Source organism: Oryx dammah, unplaced genomic scaffold (genome assembly GCF_014754425.2).
Source record: "Oryx dammah isolate SB20612 unplaced genomic scaffold, SCBI_Odam_1.1 HiC_scaffold_4, whole genome shotgun sequence".
NCBI lineage: Eukaryota > Metazoa > Chordata > Mammalia > Artiodactyla > Bovidae > Oryx > Oryx dammah.
Genome location: NW_024070188.1, coordinates 14,117,263 through 14,140,490, shown reverse-complemented (window position 1 = coordinate 14,140,490; position 23,228 = coordinate 14,117,263). Strand labels below are relative to the sequence as shown.

Sequence of the window (23,228 nt, the reverse complement as noted above, 5' to 3'; positions counted from 1 at the left end):
AATTCTTAAATTGCTTCAATTTTGTAGGAACCTTTTCAGATTCATTGGGTAAATTCAAGCCATTCTCTCAGTTCTGTGAACAATCACTGATTGGTGAAAAATGATTAAAATTGCTCCTTTTCACAAGAGTGTTTAAGTGATTTTGATACTCCTAAAGAGATTCTCTAAGTGCCTGGTGCTGAGAATTTATATATAATCATTGTCACCTACAGCATAGTGCAGTATATTTAAGAGCTAAAATGAGTAGTTGTCCATAGAAGCAGATTATTAACAGTTGGGCATAAACTAGTCATTTATAGATTTTAAATTATAGCTTATTTTTCTAAGTCATTTCATATGAACTAGACTGAGTGATATGCTCTGTAGTTTACATTCACTGTCTATTTCAGTGATACTGAATAAACCTAGGTAATAGATAATCATGACATATATGGTCTTTAGTTTCTCTCTACTCACATAATCACAGAATCGTTTTAAGGGAAGAGACCGTGCAAATTTTGAGTGTAACTCTCACTCTTGAAGGATCACCCAGCCTTTGCTTGGATACCACTAGCTACAGGGATTCACTACTCACAATATCACCCATTCGGAAGCACTTCTAATCCTTTGAGCATTGTCTGCCTTACCTCGCAGATAAATTCATTGGCTTGAATCTTTGGCTTCTCCCTAAAGTTAAATATAAATGAGTCTGATCCCTCTGTTTTTCTTATATTTCTTTAAATATTTGAAGGCAATTATAAGAATCCCTTTTAGCCTTTTCCAAACAATTCAACCCAAATTCTCTCAAAATGCCTCATAAGACACTGTTTTTAGACCCTACAACTACTTTAGACAAAGAACGTAGTTTTGTCAGTCTGTCTTCAGATGCAAACTCTAAAATGGTCTGACCAAGAGACTGCAAAATATCCCTCAGATGAATGAGAAGGTTGGGTGTCATATAATCCCTATGTCCACTGCAGGAAAATAGCAGTTACTTTATTATTGCTTTATTGAGGTAGCTTAACAAAATCCACCTATAACTTAACATTGTTCACAACTTTTTTTCTCAGCAGGATTTCCAACTCCATTTTGGACAAGCTAACATGTACGATGTAAATTCAAATTGCCTCTTGGTTTAAGAATCTGAGCTTTTGAATGGGGAATTCTTAAGCTATTACTTTTCACAAGACTTCTCAGGTCACTTTTGACACTCTTGAGAAGAGAATCACCAATAAGTAGAAAAGAACATTTGATAGAGAATGATAGCTTTCTGTAGGAGCGTGAAGGAAAAGGGTGAGTTGGAAAGAAGCACATCTTTTAAATAAGGACTAGGTTGTGACTCAGTAACCTCAGATATGCGGATGACACCACCCTTACGGCAGAAAGTGAAGAGGAGCTAAAAAGCCTCTTGATGAAAGTGAAAGAGGAGAGTGAAAAAGTTGGCTTAAAGCTCAACATTCAGAAAACGAAGATCATGGCATCCAGTCCCATCACTTCATGGGAAATAGATGGGGAAACAGTGGAAACAGAGTCAGACTTTATTTTTTGGGGCTCCAGAATCGCTGCAGATGGTGACTGCAGCCATGAAATTAAAAGACACTTACTCCTTGGAAGGAAAGTTATGACCAACCTAGATAGTATATTTAAAAGCAGAGACATTACTTTGCCGACTAAGGTCCATCTAGTCAAGGCTATGGTTTTTCCTGTGGTCATGTATGGATGTGAGAGTTGGACTGTGAAGAAGGCTGAGCACTGAAGAATTGATGCTTTTGAACTGTGGTGTTGGAGAAGACTCCTGAGAGTCCCTTGGACTGCAAGGAGATCCAACCAGTCCATTCTGAAGGAGATCAGCCCTGGGATTTCTTTGGAAGGAATGATGCTAAAGCTGAAACTCCAGTACTTTGGCCACCTCATGTGAAGAGTTGACTCATTGTAAAAGACCCTGATGCTGGGAGGGATTGGGGGCAGGAGGAGAAGGGGACGACAGAGGATGAGATGGCTGGATGGCATCACGGACTCGATGGACGTGAGCCTGAGTGAATTCCGGGAGATGGTGATGGACAGGGAGGCCTGGTGTGCTGCGATTCATGGGGTCGCAAAGAGTCGGACACGACTGAGCGACTGAGGGACTGAACTGAACTGAACTGAGGTTGTGACTGATGCTGTGACAATATCAGCACCATTTCTGGAATGAACTACTCTCTGGTCCACTGCCTTACTTCTTCCTCATCTTTTCACCTGTGCAACAAAATTACTGGATCATTTCTTTCCTCATATTTGTGTCCCCAGCTTCCACTTCTATGTTCTCTCAGACTTCTGGGAAGGATATCCCCTCTTTATAAAGGAGAGTAAGGAACTGCGTGCTTCCCTATAGAAAAGTAATGAGCCTTTTTTTGTTTCTCAATGTTTTTGTCTAGACCGTGACTTTTCCACCAGTAGCCTCTTGGTCTTGTGCATTACAAAAGCTGCAAAGAGCTCTTTGGAAGACATCCAAAGAAAATAGGTACATATACTTAAGAAGTGTTTTATTTAGACTTAGAGGTTTATTTATATGTGTCTCCACAAATTCTAAGCGGTATTGATCTATGTACTTGCCGGGGTAAAACAAGACAAGAGACAAATCTTACCACTTAAAAAAAATTCTCTCATGTGAATAAAGTACAACTAAAATATCTTTAAAAGCTTCTTCATCCAAATGCACAGCTAATATACCTCTACTGTAAATGCAGGGTACAATGAATTTTGGATTAGTGTTGGCAAACCACCTAAGAGGACATGTCAAGGTCTTTTATAGCACTGTGTAGGCTTCTGAACAGCATTTAGAAGTTTTTTCAATAAATGGTATGAATTATGAGTCCACCATTTTTTACTCTACAACTTTCTCCTAAAGAGTACCAAATACGGTGTTTTGGCAATGACTCATTTGGGGAATTTCTTTAAGATGCAGAAAGGTCCAGGGGAAGGCATGAAGTTGGACAAAAATAGGTTTGAAACCTACTTTCATCTTTCATAAAAATCACTTCATGCAATTACATATGCCCTCCAGGCCTCATTTTTTTCTTCTGTTAAATAAAGATGGCAGTCTCTACTTCTAAATGTTGTTGAGGCATATACTAGGTAATAAATCCATAGTTTTCCTCTCTTTCTGCAGCATATATATTTTCTCAAACTTAACAGTAAGCTGAAGAATTTATAATGAACTAGGAGATATTTATATTTGAAATGAACAGATTTACAAAGATTTTACAAATTTTATATTCATTAGCACTTCATTTCTAGTTATGGTCCTTCTCAGTAACTGAAAAAATGACTACATAAACTTAAGCATTAATAACATTAGCACTTGGCTCCTCTCCATCTTGCTACCATTCTTTGGTCGTATTCCCATGAATTATTCTCTCCCAGAGAATGAACAAAGAAAGGAAAGGACATAAAACTTTAGTAGCATTTCTGGTAACAAATTTAACTGAGAGACACTTTGAACTCTGGATCAAAATGTGATTGTCCTCCCAATTCAATTCCATTGATAAGTTGAAATCTTTGGAGGCAAGCACAGATACTATCCAAGCCAGCATTTCCAACTTTGGAAAAATGGTGATGTAAGTCCTGGGGGTGGACTGTACATCTAGGTGGGATAATGACGGCCAGTGATGGTGGGGGACCACTGAGGAGGACATTTCAGTGTTCCTGAATGTCACCACGCCTTCACGATCATCAGCCTCTGTGCCAATTAAAAATCCACATACAAGAGCTTTAAAAACAAAGAAAATGGTGGCCTTCAGATGAGTGCCAAAATGGCAGTGACATCTCTTGAAATAGCTAACCCGTCCTTTGCCTCCTTGATCCCCTAGAGTGAATGCAGATCACTTTACAAAGCTCTTAGACGGGAAAGGAACACTCACAAAATGGGAAAAGATACCTGCAGGGAGGGAACAAACGAGAAAGTGAAAAAACAGCAGGAAAAGCTGCCTGAAGAGGTTTCAGTACATCGAAAACTATAAAGTCAGTGAGAAGTTGATCTTTCATTATTGTAACCAGCTGAGAAAATTCTGCCTCTAGCATCTGTTAGGAAGGGTGTGAAAGAGACAAGACTCATTTTGCCAAACTTAGATCCCACTCATTGCTGATAAGTCCTAACTTTGGAAGTAAAAAAATAATCAAGAATTCTGAGCCTGGAGGTTCAATTAACTTTAACATAGTATGGCAGCTTCCTTATTGAATTCTTTCTTTCTTTTCCTTGCAATCTTTTCCTTTCCTTTCCCTCCCTCCTTCTCTCCCTTCCTTCTTTACAGCTCTCTCACAACATACAAGGATCACCTTGAAATGAAATTCTTTATATTCCAAATGCAGACTTTCTTCTCTAGCTAAGAGTTAATATGCATTTCTTTAGCAGGAACAGTGACTATACTGGGGTTTAACATATCCCTTTACCCACAAGAAGAAAACAATGGTCCAAGATGATTTTGTTCATCATATATATATATATATACACACACAGCAAGTATTACATTATGATCTTGAAAAAAGAAAAGAATTAATCAAGAAAAGCTGTTAGAAGGAGTAGCCCAAAGAATTAATTTAAATACACTATTGATACTATGTGTAATAGATAACTAACAAGAAGACGCTGTCTAGCACAGGGAACTCTATATAATTCACTGTGATGATCTGAACAGGAAGGAAGTCCAAAAGAGAGGGGATATATGTATACGTGTGGCTCATTCATTTTGTTGTACAGGAGAAACTAACACAAGACTGCAAAGCAACTAGACTCTAATAAAAGATAATTTAAGAGGGAAAAAATGCAGAGGTAAGTGCAAGATGTTAAAAGGAAAAGAGTGAAAGTCGCCCAGTCGTGTCCGACTCTTTGTGACCCCATGGACTATACAGTCCATGGAATTCTGCAGGCCAGAATGCTCGAGTTGGGTAGCTATTCGCTTCTCCAGGGGATCTTCCGGATCCAGGATTCGAACTAGGGTCTCCTGCATTGCAGGCAGCTTCTTTACCGGCAGGGAATCTCTAAAAGGAAGTACTGAGGAGGATCTCATTAACATGTTTGCAGCAATGCTCACACAATGCAGAGGGTGCAGACCCGTTGTAGGGGAACATAAAACATTTATCTGGACCAGGGTGGCAATTAGAGTAAGATTTAGAAAAGTGAAATAATGGCCTTTGTTGCAATACAGACATGAGAAACCTGTTTCCAGGCCAGAAACAACGAAAACATAGAATGGCGATGAACTTTAAACATTCTATATTAGAAATCCAAATATCAGATTCTCCTCATTTGATTTTAGAGCGCTGTTTGTAATGTTTTTCATGCTCACAGGAAAATTCTTAATCTTTCCTTGAATAACTAAAGACAGGAGCCAGGAACTGGAGCTAGCAATACCAATGGTATCATACTGAATTATGATCCATAATGGGGCACAGATGTACATTTGATGTTCCATTTACTTCAGTTTATCACAGTAGGGTGAATTACATCTTTGGATTTTGGAGTTGGTTGATACGAACTTCCTTCTGTTCTGGGCTACATTCCTATGTGTGCAACATTCATTCAACTTGTTAATAAAGTGCATCTGTAATTTTGAGCATCTTCTCAAAACCATATTTTCTTAGCTCCTTCTTCCTGGAATCTCGAACAATAATTATTTGTTTTCAGATTCTTGTGTTACCAGGATAAATTTAGCAATATAGTTTTTATATGTATAAGCAGGTTTGCATAGATTTCAGTATATATTCAGAGAAGAAAACAGCTATGTTTAAGGGCTTCCCTGATAGCTCATTTGGTAAAGAATCTGCCTGCAATGCCGGAGACCCTGGTTTGATTCCTGGGTCAGGAAGATCTGCTGGAGAAGGGATAGGCTACCCACTCCAGTATTCTTGGGCTTCCCTTGTGTGGCTCAGCTGGTAAAGAATCTGCCTGCAATGCAGGAGACCTGGGTTCAGTCCCTGAGTTGGGAAGATCCCCTGGAGAAGGGAAAGGCCACCCACTTTAGTATTCTGGCTGAGAGAATTCTATGGACTATATATTTAACAAAAGAACAGACTGTGTAACTAACAGAAGAAAACAGTTATATTTAGGGTTAGAATATTCAGTTCACCAGCTGGAAATAAGCAATGAATGATCATAATTTGAATGAATTTTTCAGTTTCCTATGAATTAGTATCCACATGTAGATACTGGCAATGAGATATAACACAGTGCTTTCTGATGATCTTATAAACTTTAACCCAGTGTGTATTGGTTGTAAAAAATGAGTTCACTGAGAATAATTGATTCTTCGTGTCAAATATAGCCTTTCCCACTATCCCAACTCCATATCCTCAGCTAATTACCAATGCCATTCAAATCACAGGTTCAATCCTAACTACTTCTCTTTGCCCTAATGTCTAAATATATATGCTTTTATTAATATAAATATTTTGACCTTCCAGAGTATTTTTATTGTTGTTAAAGTTTGCTTCATACTATTAAATGTGCTTGTTTGGCATTCCTCTAATATCATCACCAGAAGTATGTTTTAATGTAATTTAGACTATTTCCCATTCTGAATCAGAGTATTGTAGTATCACTTGAGTATTACTCTGAAGTGGTCCTGGTTGCACCTACCTGGGCTCTTAGGGAACACAGCAGAATAGTGTGGGGTGACTAAGATGAAGCATTTGGGTTTCATAGCATCCGTGTGATCACTCCATCACGACTACTTTTAATACAGCACGTGCACTGGTCTTACCACGTTTCCTGTACTGTCCACCCCAATCCTGAAGGGGCCTTGATTATGTTTACTGTAATCTCTCTCTGTTCATGCTTGATAGTGCCAATGTCCTGTCCCTGATCAATAGTCTTTCGATAAGCCAGGGTATTTGGTTTGGCACTTAAGTCCCCTCCCAGTCTGTCTCCAGTGTATCTTTCTGAAATGCTTTTATACTACTCCTTAGAAACGCTCACCTCATGGAAATACGGATCACACTTCTGCTCAGTCATGTCCAACTTTGCGACCCCAATGACCACAGCCCGTCAGGCTTCTCTGTCCATGAGATTCTCCAGGCAAGAATACTGGAATGGCTGCCATGCCCTCCTCCACGGGAATCTTCCCAACCCAAGGATCAAATCCAAGTCTCCTGTGTCTCCTGCCCTGAAGGCAGATTCTTTACCCCCTGAGCCACCTGGGAAAACCCCCAAAATAAGGCTACTTGTTCTTAAATACACAAGTATTCTTACTCTACAATTTTTATTATTTCGTCTATGCTACCTATCAGAGGAGCCTGGAAGGCTGCAGTCCATGGGGTCGCTAAGAGTTGGGCACGACTGAGCGACTTCCCTTTCACTTTTCACTTTCATGCATTGGAGAAGGAAATGGCAACCCACTCCAGTGTTCTTGCCTGGAGAATCCCAGGGACAGAGGAGCCTAGTGGGCTGCCGTCTATGGAGTCGCACAGAGTCGGACATGACTGAAGAAACTTAGCAGCAGCAGCAGCAGCAGCAGCAGCATGCTACCTAAAATGGTCTTTTTCCCCCAGGTTGTGGATCTTTCTAACCTGGGTCCTGTTTTAGACCCCAGCTAGCATTCCGATCTCTGAAAGTCTGTCCCACTAGAGCCCACAGGCAACATACCCTCTGAGTTCCCAGACACAGGTGGTCCACATCTCTCACTTATCAAATTATTCCTTTTATTGTTATATTTTATCCCCATATAGCTCATCCTCCAAAATAAACCCTGTAATGTTAGAGATTGCAGTTTTATAACTCTTCTGTTTGTCATGGCCTGGTAGAGTATTTTGCACATAGTATATGAACAATTAATATTTGTTAGTAACTATGCTGACACCAACTCGATGGACATGAGTTTGAGTAAACTCCAGGAGTTGGTGATGGACAGGGAGGCCTGGCATGCTGTGATTCATGGGGTCGCAAAGAGTCAGACACGACCGACTGACTGAACTGGAACTGGAACTAGAATACTGATAACTAGACTTCCAGACATTAACTAAGCAATCTACAGCAGGGAGAGAATCAAATTTCAATATTATTAGTCAAAAAGAAGAACTAAGTAAGAAAATTCCAAAAATCTAAGAAAATATTTCTGGCTTTTTAAACTCAAAGCTTATCACCCTGACCTTCTGCTTCTAACTCCTGCAGTATAGAATCAGTTCCTTACAATTAGAATAGATTATGCATCAAATGCCATAAATTATGAAAGCAAATTTTAGCTTTATGTTGAAATTCTTAGACATTACTAGTAGCATTTTCTCATTTACTTGTCAACCTTTTTTTTTTTTTAATTATCAAATGCTTGCTTATTTTTTGTTGAGCAATTAGGCTTCTTACATTGCCCTGAATACATACAACCCCATCAGAAACAACTTTATAAGCCTAATAACAGCTTTCATGCAACACATCAGACCCTGCTAGTTTGAAAAATGACATGACCATAATGAGGTCCTTTAATCTGAACTTTTTGAAGAGTTACTAAGATGAATAAATATCTGATAGAAATTTTTGTCACTATACTGATCTGAACATATAATTATTAAAGTCTATTTAGATTAAAAAAAAGTTTTTAAATCTTACAATTCTGAACCTATCTTATATGTTTTTCAGTGTGAATCCATAGAAAATTTGGTTGTATGGATTGGTTGTGATTTTATGCCTTATTTTGTGCTATCAAGACTCATTCTTTGTCTCAAAAGTCCTTATAATTTTGAACATAAGATTACAAAGCATATGGGAATTGAATAATCTCTCAATTATGCATGGAGCAGCAGTTCACACCTCAGGAATTTCTGTTGCACATAAAGGGATTTCAAGGGGGCCTTTCTATTGTCTATTTTACAATCAGGAATTTATATTTTGTGATTAAAATAATGCACAGATACATAAACACAGAGACCTTTTGTTTAAATGTCTACATGAAAATGAATAAGAATATAAGCTAATTCTAGAAACTATCCAATTAATGATTGCTGGTTGAACATATGCACTTACATTTCATCCTGAAACTCCACCAAATGATATTAAAGAATAAAAGAATGATAAACACACGGTCAAAAGAGAATGGACAAGAAGTGTCAACAGTTTTTGGAAGACAGAAAATAGACAGAGGATTAGCAAGTGACTTAGAAAAATGGAAAAACCTAAAATTTATGATCATGCAGTGGGTTCCAGTGTGCATGGAACCCTTTGGAAAGTGAGGATTTAGAAGGAGGAGGAGTATGTGAGGTCCAGGATTGAAAATGGGAAGAACTGAATGATCTGTTCAAGAGGAAGTTAGATTGCCCCGAGGCTCTTCCTTTAGTCTATGCAACCATACTTCTCCTCTGAATAGGTTACACCTTTGAAGCACAAGTTGCTATTGTTTAGTTGCTAAGTCTTGTGGGACTCTGTGATCTTGTAGACTATAGCCCACCAGGCTCCTCTGTCCATGAGATTTTCCGGGCGAGAATACTGGAGGTACAAGCTAAGTTTCTGAAAACATGAGCATTAAATTAAAGGCTGTATAGTGAAAAAAAAAGCCTGCATATTATGTAGCAAAACCATCAGTTCCTCTCCATTCAACCCAGGAAGGCTGTGGTCTGGTGTGTAGCCATAGGTAAACTGGAAGACCCAGCACAAAGTTATACCAATCTCTACAAACAGAGCACTTGGAAGGCGGTGCCCAGTAATCATGTGTGAAAGACACCAGCTGATTAGCCCACTGATGAATGACAAAATGCCAGTTAAGTTTTGGCTTCTCTTTGGTATGAACTTTTATGAGAGAGTTCTAAGGAACAGCTCAAATAGGAAAGTCAGAAAAAAAATAAACATAATAGAAAGTCTTCAGGGTGTTCCCACTGGCTCTTCCCTCTGCTTGGAATGCTCTTCCCACACCTGCTGTCTTTACTCCTACACTTCATTCAGAGCCCTGTGCAAATACAAAATAATAAGACATCTTTTCTTACTAATATATGTAATATTGCATTACACTCCCCCACCAGCACCCAATTCTTTGTTACTCTATTTCTTGAGTTTATATTTCTGCATGTATTAATCACTACATAGATATTTTCATACATTTATACATTTGTTATCAATTTCACCCACTGCAAAATTAACACTCATGAAGGTAGGAACATTGCCTAGGGCACAGGATAGATCCTTAATAATTACTGTTAATGTTATTTATTTATCTGATTACTTATTTAGTAAAAATAAGTAACTGTGATAAATCTAAAACAATTTAGGAAACACAATTTAAAAGATTAAGTATGCAGAAGATAAGAAAAGTTATAGCCAGGAGACAATTCAACAATATTAACTATATAAAATCAATAATTGGAGAAGAATTAGCTCTTGAAAGTTCAACGTATTAAAAATTAAAGATATAGTTCTATAAGTTTGGGAAGACTTGATAAAGAAAATCTCCAAGAGACTAAAGAGAAATGTAAGATGAACAATAGGAAAGAAAAAATAAGAATGTGAGGGATCAATCCTGGAAGACAGATAGGAATTTGTCTGAAAGGAATTTCCTGCAGTAACAGAAAAAGTCGAGGGGAGGGAACCACTAAAGGTATAATGTAGGTTGACTTCTAGAAGGAAAGTAAATGGCTCTTGGATGGAAAGACCCTCCAGATGCTCTACAAACTAAGTGAAAAAGAAACCCATCAAGATACTGTCTTACTGAAGTTCAGAATTTGAAGCTAAAAATTTTTTTATATCAATAAACCTTAAAAATATAACATGGAACCAAAATATATGACAGAGTACATAAACACTTTAAAACCTAAAAAGCTTTCATTTTATATTATTAATAAATATGTAAATATTCAGTGAAACCACAAAAAAACTTTCATGAGAATAATAACACTAAAATCAAGATAGTAATTATCTGTGGAGAGAAAGAGAGGGAAATCATATTTAGGAAGACCTCAGATGAGGCATCATTTATATGTATAAAATTTTATTTTAAAATGTCTTAAAGCAAATATAACATAAGATTTAATGAAACTGAGTGGTGGGTATAATGGTTTTTTCAGACTATCTTCTGCACTTTTTGATGTTTTTGAACTATTTCACTTTTTGAAACAAAAAGACACAAGAGAACAAAAGAATGAAAACAGGTTACATTAAAAAAATTACAGGGAACAAAGTGACATCAGATTTATTAACTGTAATAACAGAAACTAGAACATAATGGAGACATGTCCACACAGTTCTGAGAGAAAATTATTTTCAACAAAAAAGAATATATCCAGCCAAAATATCAGTCAATTAATATAAAATTAAGGTTAAAACACTTCAGACTTAGTCATTCACCTGTTCTTACAAAAAAACTAGTAAATTATGTACTTTGTGAAATGAAAGCAAACCAAGTAAGAAGTATGACAGCTGTTAAAAAAAAAATGCACTGGTCACTTATTAAAAATGGCAAGATAGATTTTATTTTACCTGCTACAGTAGAGAAGAGAGACTTCAGTATAGAGCTGAACTCCATGTCTACAAAATTGATAATCTAGATGAAACGGACTGAAATAGACACATTTCTTTAAAGTCACAAACTACCAAAAGTCACACAAGAAGAAATAGGCCTATGTCCATTTAATATACTTAATATAAATATGTATATTCAATATTTATATCAATTAATAACTTTTCAAAACAGAAAGCCCCAGGCCCAGAGGGGTTCACTGGTGAATTCTACCAAGCATTTAAGAAATAAATTGTCTCAATTTTCTGCAGTCTGTTCTGGAAGATAGAAGCAAATGGAAAACTTCCTAACTGACTTTATGAGTTGGTATTAATCTAATGCCAAACCCACATAACAACATTACAGAAAATTACATATCAATACCTGTACAAATATAGATGCAAATATCCTCAACAAAATGTTTTCAAACAAAATTCAACAATGTACAAAAATAACTACACAGCACAACCAAGTGGGATTTATACTAGACTGATTCACCATCAAAAATCAACTAATGCAATAAAAACCAGACTCTGTTTGACCACTTAACAGTAGCTCCAGTCATAAGCTTTATTTTGAAATTCATCTTGCCAATGCACGAAAGTGAAAAGTGAAAGTGAAGTCGTTCAGTTGTGTCCGACTCTTAGCAGCCCCATGGACTGTAGCCCACCAGGCTCCTCCATCCTTGGTATTTTCCAGGCAAGAGTACTGGAGTGGGGTGCCATTGCCTTCTCCGAGTCATAAACTAGTCTGTTGTATATCCCAGGTTCCAAGGACATTTTGAAGCCTTTCTCAATAGGCTTGAAGAAAAGAGAAATTATCCCCTCCCCCCTCCACCACTCTGTGGAGATGATGAGACTCAAAATAGTTCAGACTCTAGTCTATAGTGTCACAGAGAGTCGGACACGACTGAAGTGACTTAGCACATTAAAAGAACACCCTTTCCCCTCCCCAAATTCCCTGATCAGTTATGTTCAACGCTTTCATAAGTTCAGTTTAAGTGGACATATCTTAATATTTCCTATTAAGCACTTCATTTTGGAATAAGAGTAGCTGGCATCTATGATTGTCTTGCAGCTTTACCACTGAAATAATTCCATTTCCACCACTGAACCTCTCTGTTAGAAATCATCTTTTCCTCATGACTTGTTAAATACAAAGATGCATCTGCGCATTTCTTCTAACCATTCTCTTCCTAGAAAACAACATTTGTCCCTGTGCTACTGATAGCTTCACATTTGTGTATGTGATTTCAAGCTCTGCAGCACAGACACTACCTTCATTCCATTTGTAGCTGCACATCACCTAACATAGTATACCTCATCTAAAGAGTTGTTGATTTAACTATCTTCACCCCTCAATAATTTGCTAATGATATTTTCTATGAAATATTATGACCAATTTTATAGTGGAAGTGGGCAAGATTGGAAAGATCCTGATTTTCTAAAATAATAATGGAGGGGCAAGCTATATTATTTTATTAAGTAAAGGTCTTACATATTTTACCACTAACCACAATATTATGTTCAGTTCAGTTCAGTCACTCAGTCGTGTCCGACTCTCTGTAACCCCATGAACTGCAGCACGCCAGTCCTCCCTGTCCATCACCAACTCCCGGAGTTCACTCAGATTCACGTCCATCGAGTCAGTGATGCCATCCAGCCATCTCATCTTCTGTCGCCCCCTTCTCCTCTTGCCCCCAATCCCTCCCAACATCAGTCTTTTCCAATGAGTCAACTCTTTGCATGAGGTGGCCAAAGTACTGGAGTTTCAGCTTTAGCATCATTCCTTCCAAAGAAATCCCAGGGCTGATCTCCTTCAGAATGGACTGGTTGGATCTCCTTGCAGTCCAAGGGGCTCTCAAGAGTCTTCTCCAACACCACAGTTCAAAAGCATCAATTCTTCGGTGCTCAGCCTTCTTCACAGTCCAGCTCTCACATCCATACATGACTACTGGAAAAACCATAACCTTGACTAGACAGACCTTAGTCGGCAAAGTAATGTCTCTGCTTTTAAATATACTATCTAGGTTGGTCATAACTTTCCTTCCAAGGAGTAAGCGTCTTTTAATTTCATGGCTGCAGTCACCATCTGCAGTGATTTTGGAGCCCCCAAAAATAAAGTCTGACACTGTTTCCACTGTTTCCCCATCTATTTCCCATGAAGTGATGGGACCAGATGCCATGATCTTCGTTTTCTGAATGTTGACCTTTAAGCCAACTTTTTCACTCTCCTCTTTCACTTTCATCAAGAGGCTTTTTAGTTCCTCTTCACTTTCTGACATAAGGGTGGTGTCATCTGCATATCTGAGGTTATTGATATTTCTCCCGGCAATCTTGATTCCAGCTTGTATTTCTGCCAGTCCAGCGTTTCTCATGATGTACTCTGCATATAAGTTAAATAAGCAGGGTGTTTTGCCAAACTGATGTACAGTTTTAACATTTAAAATGTGCAATGCAAGTTAGTCACTTCAGTCATGTCCAACTCTCTATGACCACATGGACTGTAACCTGCCAGGCTCTTCTGTCCATGGAACTCTCCAGGCAAGAATACTGGAGCAGAGAGCCGTTCTCTTCTCCAGGAGATCTTCCCAACCCAGGGATCAAACCACGATCTCCTGCATTTGCAGGCAGATTCTTTGCAGTCTGAGTCACCAGGTAAGCCCCTTAAAAAATGTACAAAAGGTAAATATTCTAAGGGAGAGGAAAATAGCACTTTTAAGATGAACTTCAGTTGACAAAATAGTTAAAACCACTCCCTTTGTAATATTTACAAGTTCTAAAAGCTAAGATTTTTCAGTATAACAATGTAAGACTGACAGTTTTACTAATAATACTCTTATTTATATTATTGTAGTCAGGCAAACCTTCATAAATGAAATTAACAGACACATATTTTCCAGGTGGAATTTTGACTTTAGATCTAGCTACTTTTCTCCCTATAAAATGATAGCACACTCCAGTGTTCCTGCCGGGAAAATTCCATGGACAGAAGAGCCTGGCAGGCTATAGTCCATGGGGTCTCAAAGAATTGGACACAACTGAGCACATTTGCTCTTTGTGCGTATAAAATACAGCAAGGGGAGGGGGGAAAAAACACACTTCAAAATGGGAAACTAAAGCAAATCAGTCCAAATAAGCTAACATTTGTGAAGTAATTCTCATTCTTTTAAATTGCCTTCTTGCAGGAAACAGACCTTATCCTGACTTTTAATATTTCAATGCACCGATCTTGGTGGATGGAGAATGGACCAGGATGTACGGTGACATCAGTGACTCCTGCCCCAGACTGGGCCCCAGAAGACCATCGCTACATCACGGTCTCAGGGTGTTTTCTGGAGTACCAGTACATAGAAGTGGCTCACAGTTCCCTCCAGATTGTCCTCGCAGTAAGTGTTGACAGCCAACCACTCCTTCTAGTGTTTCCCGAATTGTTTTATTTCTGTGTATACTCAGCACACGCAGTTGGAACCTGTGGGTAGAAGGTGGCTGTGTGCTTTTTCCTAATCACTGCCACTTTTAACAGGGATTTGTCAGGTTAAACCAGGCTATGTCATGGACCGAGTGATCCTTTCTGGGTATGCTGTTAATTCTGGGAATTCCCTTCTCCCTTAAAATCTTCTTCTTAGATTTCCCCCAGGTACCATCCATCATCTTTGATCACCGTCTCTCTTTTTCAAAACAATTCAGCTTTTCTATGAATTCTACTTCTAGATTATCACACCCCTATTTTTCATAGTATTCTGCCAATAAATAATGCTCCCTCTACAGGAAGAAAGTTGGAGTTATAAATAATTCCTTTGTTTTTGTATATTTATAGAACACATTTGTATATTACTATGTTATATAAAACATTTTTTTACATTATATTCCTATGATAAAGAGATTAACTCCCTTTCTTGAGAAGAACTTTCGCTAATGCTAAATGTGTAATTTTGTGGGATTCATAAAGTTAAGGCAACTTTATTATACATGTCTCCATTTATTACAGATCATGTATGCAGATCTATGTGTATTTTCTTAGGCTCTATGTAGATCTTCAGCTGAGGTCCACAGTCTTAATTTTTAACAACAAATAATACAAATAGAATCTTTTTTTTAACCTTTCTTTAGTTAATTACTTTGAGAATGACAGTAACTCACAATTCTTAAATAACAGGACATAAAATGTTCTGGGTAGAATGGTACCAGCTGGTTCATATAAAACTCTTCAGGAATTTAAAAAGAAAGTACATAAGTGTGTGTTTTAGAGTACATAACTAATATATAGTTGTTATATTTTTTAATGAGGAATATATATAAACATACATATACACATATAATTATATACTATATATGCTGTGCTATGAGCACTTCCCAAGTTTCTGTGACTAAAAACCACAAAGGTTTATTCTTATGGGTGAGCAAGAAGTTTGACCAATCACTGGTCGCTAAGGAAACAAGGATAGGAGCACAGCCACCATCTCAGTCATCATGGCTGCCATGCCAGATGGCAGGAAGAGGTCTGAAGTGTCTACATTGGCACAAAAATGCTCCTGCTTGAGAGAGAAAGCTCACTGCCCATAGCTCATCGTCCAGAACTAGACAGATTCCTACCCAATCACAAATCAGCCAGAAAGGAGGAAGAACTGTAAATATTTGAGGAGCAGCATAAATTATTTCCACAATATTTGAATTACGTTCTTGGCTAAAGCACTGAGTGATCTCCCTTGAATGTGTCCAACCTGAAGCACTTCTTAATTTAAAAAAAAAAAAAAGCTTCCATGATAGTTTTAAATTCTATAACTGTTCATTTTTATTATATTTAAGTAAAGTGAGATTTGATGGAATGGAACTAGTCATTTCATTATGTAAAATTCATTTAGGTGAAGCATTCATTCTCATATGGGAAAAGTAAAATATTTCTGGTATTTAGTGACAGATAAAATGTCTTCCTACATGTTACAGAGGAATTTTAGAGAAAATGTTTCTTCCTTGTTGCTTCCTTGAAACTCCCTTTTTATCTTTTTTTTTTTAACTGTATCCATAATTTTTGGAAAACTTCCATAGATGCGTCAAGGATGATGTAAACGTATAGTCTGTGTGCATGGATAGTTAAATATATGACTATTTTAGAGAGTTATTTGAATTAATGTGTGTATGAATAAACTACTCGCAGATTTATTAAACTGCCATGAAATTCTGGTTCACAGATAATTTGCTGAGGAAATACATTTGGACATGGAAACATGTGTTGACGCTGACATACTGCCCAAAGAAAAAAATATTTTTACATAAGTAAAAATCATCTGTAAAGGCAAAGTGGCTAGAGTGTAGAGAAGATGGATGGAGTGTCTCTAAGAGCAGATGAGACCAATATATCAAGCTGCTGGTTCTCGATCCTCCTGTCGACACTGCCCCCAGCTGAGTGGAGCAATAGTTTGAGCAGGTCATCATGGGATGTGGCATCTTCACCTTTGCCCTTTCCACCTGCTCTTCCTTCTGGGGGAGTTCTTTTGCTATGCTGACTGTATCACCTGAGAGAGTAAGTCAGCAGCCCAAGCCATTTTTGGAAAAGTTTCCACACACTTTCTGTCTTTGGGTTTGTTATTGTCTAGCCAGCCTTGAGCTGAAAGCATCTGCTATGTAGAAAACCTAGCACATCTTAAACTAGTTTTTTAGAATGCAAACCAAAACAGGGCTGATCTTGAATTTGCTCTGCCCAGTTAGCAGAAGCCTTCCAACTAAATATGTTCCTACAGTCATTCTGATCACTTCTTTTGCCCTGTTTAAGGCATGCTGCATGAAGTCCATGGGATTGCTAAGAGTGGGACACGACTTAGTGACTCAACAACAACAAGGGATGAAACAGTGGCTTGAATCTCTGCTTCTCTGCTTCTCCTCTTCTCTTGTTACTCAAATCATCTTCCTGACAATCCAATGTTTAGTTCGGTCCAGTCCAGTGAACATTTCCTGAGTGATGCTCCCTGCTGGCATCTAGAGAAACAAATGACAGCATCTCTGAGCTTGAGGCTGTCAAGGTCAGAAATGGGCGTAGTTCCCCAGGGTACACACACACGGCAGACAGGCACACTTCGGGAACGTGGTACAGAGAATACGTTTGTGGCAGTTATGGCATCATCTTGGCTTCTTAGTTCCGTCCTGCTTTCTGTGAAGTCAGCTAAACTCCCACACTTCTCTTTCACCTGTCTTTGAAGCTACTCTCTCTTCCAGGATATCTGGCTTAGATCTGCTTTCATAAATGGCTGCTGTTCCAGCAACGGCCCTTGATTAACTCCAAATCTCTCCAGCTCTTCTTCTCCACCTTCACTCAGCCTCTCTTTCACAGCTTCCTAACCCCTGGCACGCCTGTCACCCCATTGTTCGGTTTCCTGCCAATCAACTCCTAGCTGATTTTGAAATTAGCATTCACAAAGCCCACATTTGCATTGCACATTCATAAGATATCTCCCATCTCCAGCCAAAGGAAGAAGAGTATAATATCCACATAATTGGGAAGAGAGGCTATTAATCACACAGCCTCCAGCCGAGCAGAAAGGACTGCCACGGCATCATAATGATCAGCCAGGTGTGAGGTTTCCAGCATTCTCCTTCTCCAGCAGCATTTTCTTCTAGTTAGGATCAGATATCACGTTCAAAGGGAATACAGGTGTGCACAGTTTTAATAAAATCCAATTTTTTAAAAAACTGCACCTACAAAATAGATAAAATAAATACGTATGGAAAGAGCCCAGGAGGAGATGAACTAAAGAGATGATGCTGTTTACATTACGACACAATGAACCTGATTTCTTCAGAAAATGTGACTATAACTGTATGGTTTACAAAATGCATTTACAAGAAGTTAATCTTTTGATTTGTGTAACAGTCCTGGGAGAGCAGCAGGACAGACTCAAAGCCTTTCCCAAGATTTCTTACCTAGTACATGTGGAGGGCGGACATGCTAATCTAAGCTTTTCTTGGTACCAAGGATAGGAAGACAGACTTAAACCAGCATGCCAACATCAGCTGATGCGTAACAGATTCGTGAAACCCCCAAATTCAGACTTCTCTTCAATAGCAAAGAATGCCTTTATTAATTAGCTATGTCTTCCATGGGTGAGGGGAAGGGAGGTATATATATCTCACCTGTATTTGTCGTTGTTCGGTCACCAAGTCGTTTCCGACTCTTCACAACCCCATGGACTGCAGCATGCAACGGTTCCCTGTCCCTCACCATCTCCTGGAGTTTGCCCAAGTTCATGGCCATTGAATCGGTGATGCCATCCAACCATCTCATCCTCTGTTGCCCTCTTCTCCTTCTGCCTTCAAGCTTAGGCAGCATCAAGGTCTTTTCCAAAGAGTCAGTTTTTAGCATCACGTCGTCAAATACTGGAGCTTCCGCATTCAGCATTAGTCCTTCCAAAGAATATTCAGGGTTGATTTCCTTTAGGACTGACTGGTTTGATCTCCTTGCTTTCCAAGGGACTCTCAAGAGTCTTCTCCAGCACGACAGTTCAAAAGCATCAATTCTCTGGCACTCTGCCTTCTTTATTGTCCAGTTCTTACATCTGCTCATGACTACTGGAAAGACCATAGCCTTGACTACATGGACCTTTGTCGGCAAAGTGATGTCTTTGGTTTTTAACACACTGTCTAGGTTAGTCATAGCTTTCCTGCCAAGAAGTAATCATCTTCTAATTTCATGACTACAGTCACCATTCACAGTGATTTTAGAGCCCAAGAAGAGGAAATCTGTCACTGCTTGCACCTTCCCCCTTCTATTTGTATTACACACACATACCTCACTTCCTGTAACCAACACAATGAAAAGAGAGTAGCTTTACAAAGAAAGGTAAATGAATGAACCACTAAAGGAAACTTTTATCGTAGTAACTGCAGTAACTTTTTATTTTGAAACATATCCAGACAATTCATTGGAAAACAAAATCCCTTTCTTCTCTGCTGCTGCTAAGTCACTTCAGTCGTGTCCGACTCTGTGCTACCTCATAGACGGCAGCCCACTAGGCTCCCCCGTCCCTGGGATTCTCCAGGCAAGAACACTGGAATGAGTTGCCATTTCCTTCTCCAATGCTTGAAAGTGAAAAGTCAAAGTGAAGTCGCTCAGAGGACCAATATCTCTAAATTTAACATGAAGTTCTCCAACCAAAATTGCTAGGCTACATTTTCCTCTATTTCTTTTACTTCTGACACACTTCTAAGCAAGTTGACTATTAATTTTTTAAGAGACCAGTAGAGGATATTGGTAAAAACATAAATAAGCTTACTATTTCCTGCAGCCATTAAAACTGGTTTAGAAAGTGTCTACAAATTAGCAGGGAAGTCACAGAAAACTTTAGAAAAGGTTCCGGTACACTGTTCATAGCTAAAAAAATAGGTTCACTGCCAAGTTTATCCCTCAGTTACATCTATTCTCTATAAAACTTTGTAGAGTGCTTGAAATGATGGAAATCATTGTTCAACATACTGTGGTGAAACAAATTTTGAAGGTAAAATATGTGCCTTTCAAATGGATAGAGTTTGGAGACGGCAACGACAACCCACTCCAGTGTTCCTGCCTGGAGAATCCCAGGGACGGGGGCCTGGTGGGCTGCCATCTATGGGGTCCCACATGAGTTGGACAGGACTGAAGCGACTTAGCAGCAGCAGCAGCAGATGTTTCCAATTGTTTCCAGTTAATGATATACATTTGCTATCTGGCTTGCTAGGATTTGCCTAAGAATACCACTGGTAGAGAAATTTGCAAAATTCTGAATGCAAACTTTATCCAAGTTGACCTAGGGTTGTTCTGGTAATGGGACATGTTGTTTCTCTGAATGTTGCTGAAGTGTGTGGTGCATGCATGAGAGTAAAGGGCCTTACTGCTCCTGCTGTTTTTTTCCCTATAATCTGGAAACACATCCATGGAAGCTTGATTTTCAAAGATTTGGATTCTGATTTTCACTTAGCCTTGGAAGTTGCTATTAAAATGGCAGATATGAAATCTAAGTTGTGAACTTGCACCATCTCAAACAGGTGAGTGGGAAAAATGGTGTGAGCAGATGATACCCAGCTATTGTTGTATTCAGAAGTGCAAGGATGACAATGTGGATGTCATTTACTTGAGATGAAATATTTGAGCTGAAAAATTAAGACAGTGTTTTTAAGACAAAATGTAAATTTGATCTGGTATGTCTGTTATGCAATGAAAAATGATTCACCATTTATGTTACTGAAATTGTCATTTTACAAAAACTAATTAGCCAAACCTGCAGCTCCATCAGTTCAGTTCAGTTCAGTTCAGTCGCTCAGTCGTGTCTGACTCTTTGTGACCCCATGAATTGCAGCACACAAGGCCTCCCTGTCCATCACCAACTCCCAGAGTTCACTCAGACTCACATCCATCGAGTCAGTGATGCCATCCAGCCATCTCATCCTCTGTCGCCCCCTTCTCCTCCTGCCCCCAATCCCTCCCAGCATCAGGGTCTTTTACAATGAGTCAACTCTTCACATGAGGTGGCCAAAGTATTGGAGTTTCAGCTTTAGCATCATTCCTTCCAAAGAACACCCAGGACTGATCTCCTTTAGAATGGACCGGTTGGATCTCCTTGCAGTCCAAGGGACTCTCAAGAGTCTTCTCCAACACCACAGTTCAAAAGCATCAATTCTTCAGCACTCAGCCTTCTTCACAGTCCAGCTCTCACATCCATACGTGACTACTGGAAAAACCACAGCCTTGACTAGACGGATTTTTGTTGGCAAAGTAATGTCTCTGCTTTTGAATATGCTATCTAGGTTGGTCATAACTTTCCTTCCAAGGAGTAAGGAAAGGAAATTTCATGGCTGCAGTCACCATCTGCAGTGATTTTGGAGCCCAAAAAAATAAAGTCTGACACTGTTTCCACTGTTTCCCCATCTATTTCCCATGAAGTGATGGGACCAGATGCCATGATCTTCGTTTTCTGAATGTTGAGCTTTAAGCCAACTTTTTCACTCTCCTCTTTCACTTTCATCAAGAGGCTTTTTAGCTCCTCTTCACTTTCTGCCATAACGGTGGTGTCATCTGCATATCTGAGGTTATTGATATTTCTCCCGGCAATCTTGATTCCAGCTTGTGCTTCTTCCAGCCCAGCGTTTCTCATGATGTACTCTGCATAGAAGTTAAATAAGCAGAGTGAGAATATACAGCTTTGATGTACTCCTTTTCCTATTTGGAACCAGTCTGTTGTTCCATGTCCTTTTCTAACTGTTGCTTCCTGACCTGTATACAGGTTTCTCAAGAGGCAGGTCAGGTGGTCTGGTATTTCCATCTCTTTCAAAATTTTCCACAGTTTATTGTGATCCACACAGTCAAAGGCTTTGACATAGTCAATAAAGCAGAAATAGATGTTTTTCTGGAACTCTCTTGCTTTTTCAATGATCCAGCAGATGTTGGCAATTTGGTCTCTGGTTCGTCTGCCTTTTCTAAAACCAGCTTGAACATCAGGAAGTTCACGGTTCACGTATTGCCGAAGTCTGACTGCACAATTGTACTCATCTCACACTCTAGTAAAGTAATGCAGCTCCATAATTTGATTCAAATACACTTGAGGCACAAATACTTTTCATAGACAAAAATATTATATCAACACATATATTGAAATTAAATATTTCCCGCAAATTTTATATACATCAGATTAATCTAGGTGCCTTTATGAGAAAGAGTTATAAGTATAATTGTTGTTTATTTTATCTTGGTGGTGTTCTTTGTATACCTCCCAGAAATTGCTGCTGCAAATCAAGAACTTTCCAATTCTTTGCTTCCATTAAAACTGAAGGAAAACCTTATAGACTTACCAATTGGTAGATTACTTGAAATAATTCTTATGATAGGTAAATATGTAAATGTGGCACCCAATTTCAAGGAAGCTGCAGAAGTTGAGTGATGTCATTGTAACAAAAAGCCTTCCCTACTTCTCTATTTTTGAAAGAACAATATTTTTCCTAAATAAATATATACCTAATATATTATATATTTATACTATGTAATATATCACTTATATATTTATATTCACATCATTCATATATCATTCATAAATATTTATATTTGTATATAATATTATATATAATAAATAAATGATTATTTATATTATATATTTATAATAAATAAATACCTAATAAAAAAACAACTAGAATAGAATTCATGCTAAACTCCATCCCATTCTAGTATTAATCAAAAATGGACATCAAATGAAATTTTATTTTTTACATAATGATCATTATAGAAGTGTGTAGATGTGTTCTTAAATGAAAGAAAGTGAACACATCATAGCAGTATTCAAATTCCACTGGAAATATGAGTAAATAATATATCTTTAAAATATATTGATATGTATACTATACCAAAATAAAGTGCCTTTGAAGCCATTTATACAAATGATGAAAAATATCAAACATGAATTTCAAATGTAGACAGTTTCAAGCCCACATAGTTTCAAGCGGAATTTTAAAAAATTTATTTCAGGGTATGTAGGAGCCAAAATGTTTGGAGGCCATTAATCTAAAGCAGTGGTTTCTCCCTTCTTTCTTTCTGTTCCTTCTTTCCTTCCTTCCTTCCTCAGCCCCTGCAGACTGAGCCAGAGCACAGGAAGCAGGCGCTTAGTTCTCAGGTACTGCTGAGAGGGCGGTCTTGGATCCCCCATACATCCCCCTAAAGCACAGATTGCTGATGCTAGCTGAGACTAGGAATTACCTACCTAGCTGTTTAAAAGATTACTATAAACAGAATATACTTCTAGAAATTTTTTGTCCTTTTATCTGAGGTAGGGCAGAGGTGGGTATA

General features: G+C 38.4%; 1 protein-coding gene across 2 annotated transcripts in view; it reads left to right on the top strand.

Moving 5' to 3' along the window:
- Positions 1-23,228, top strand: part of NKAIN2 (sodium/potassium transporting ATPase interacting 2) — a 1,197,954-nt gene that overhangs the window by 1,002,871 nt on the left and 171,855 nt on the right. For both annotated transcript variants that reach the window (XM_040238999.1, XM_040239000.1), the window contains exon 4: positions 14,617-14,817. In XM_040238999.1, the coding sequence (XP_040094933.1) occupies positions 14,617-14,817 (201 nt within the window). The remainder of the gene's footprint in view (positions 1-14,616; positions 14,818-23,228) is intronic.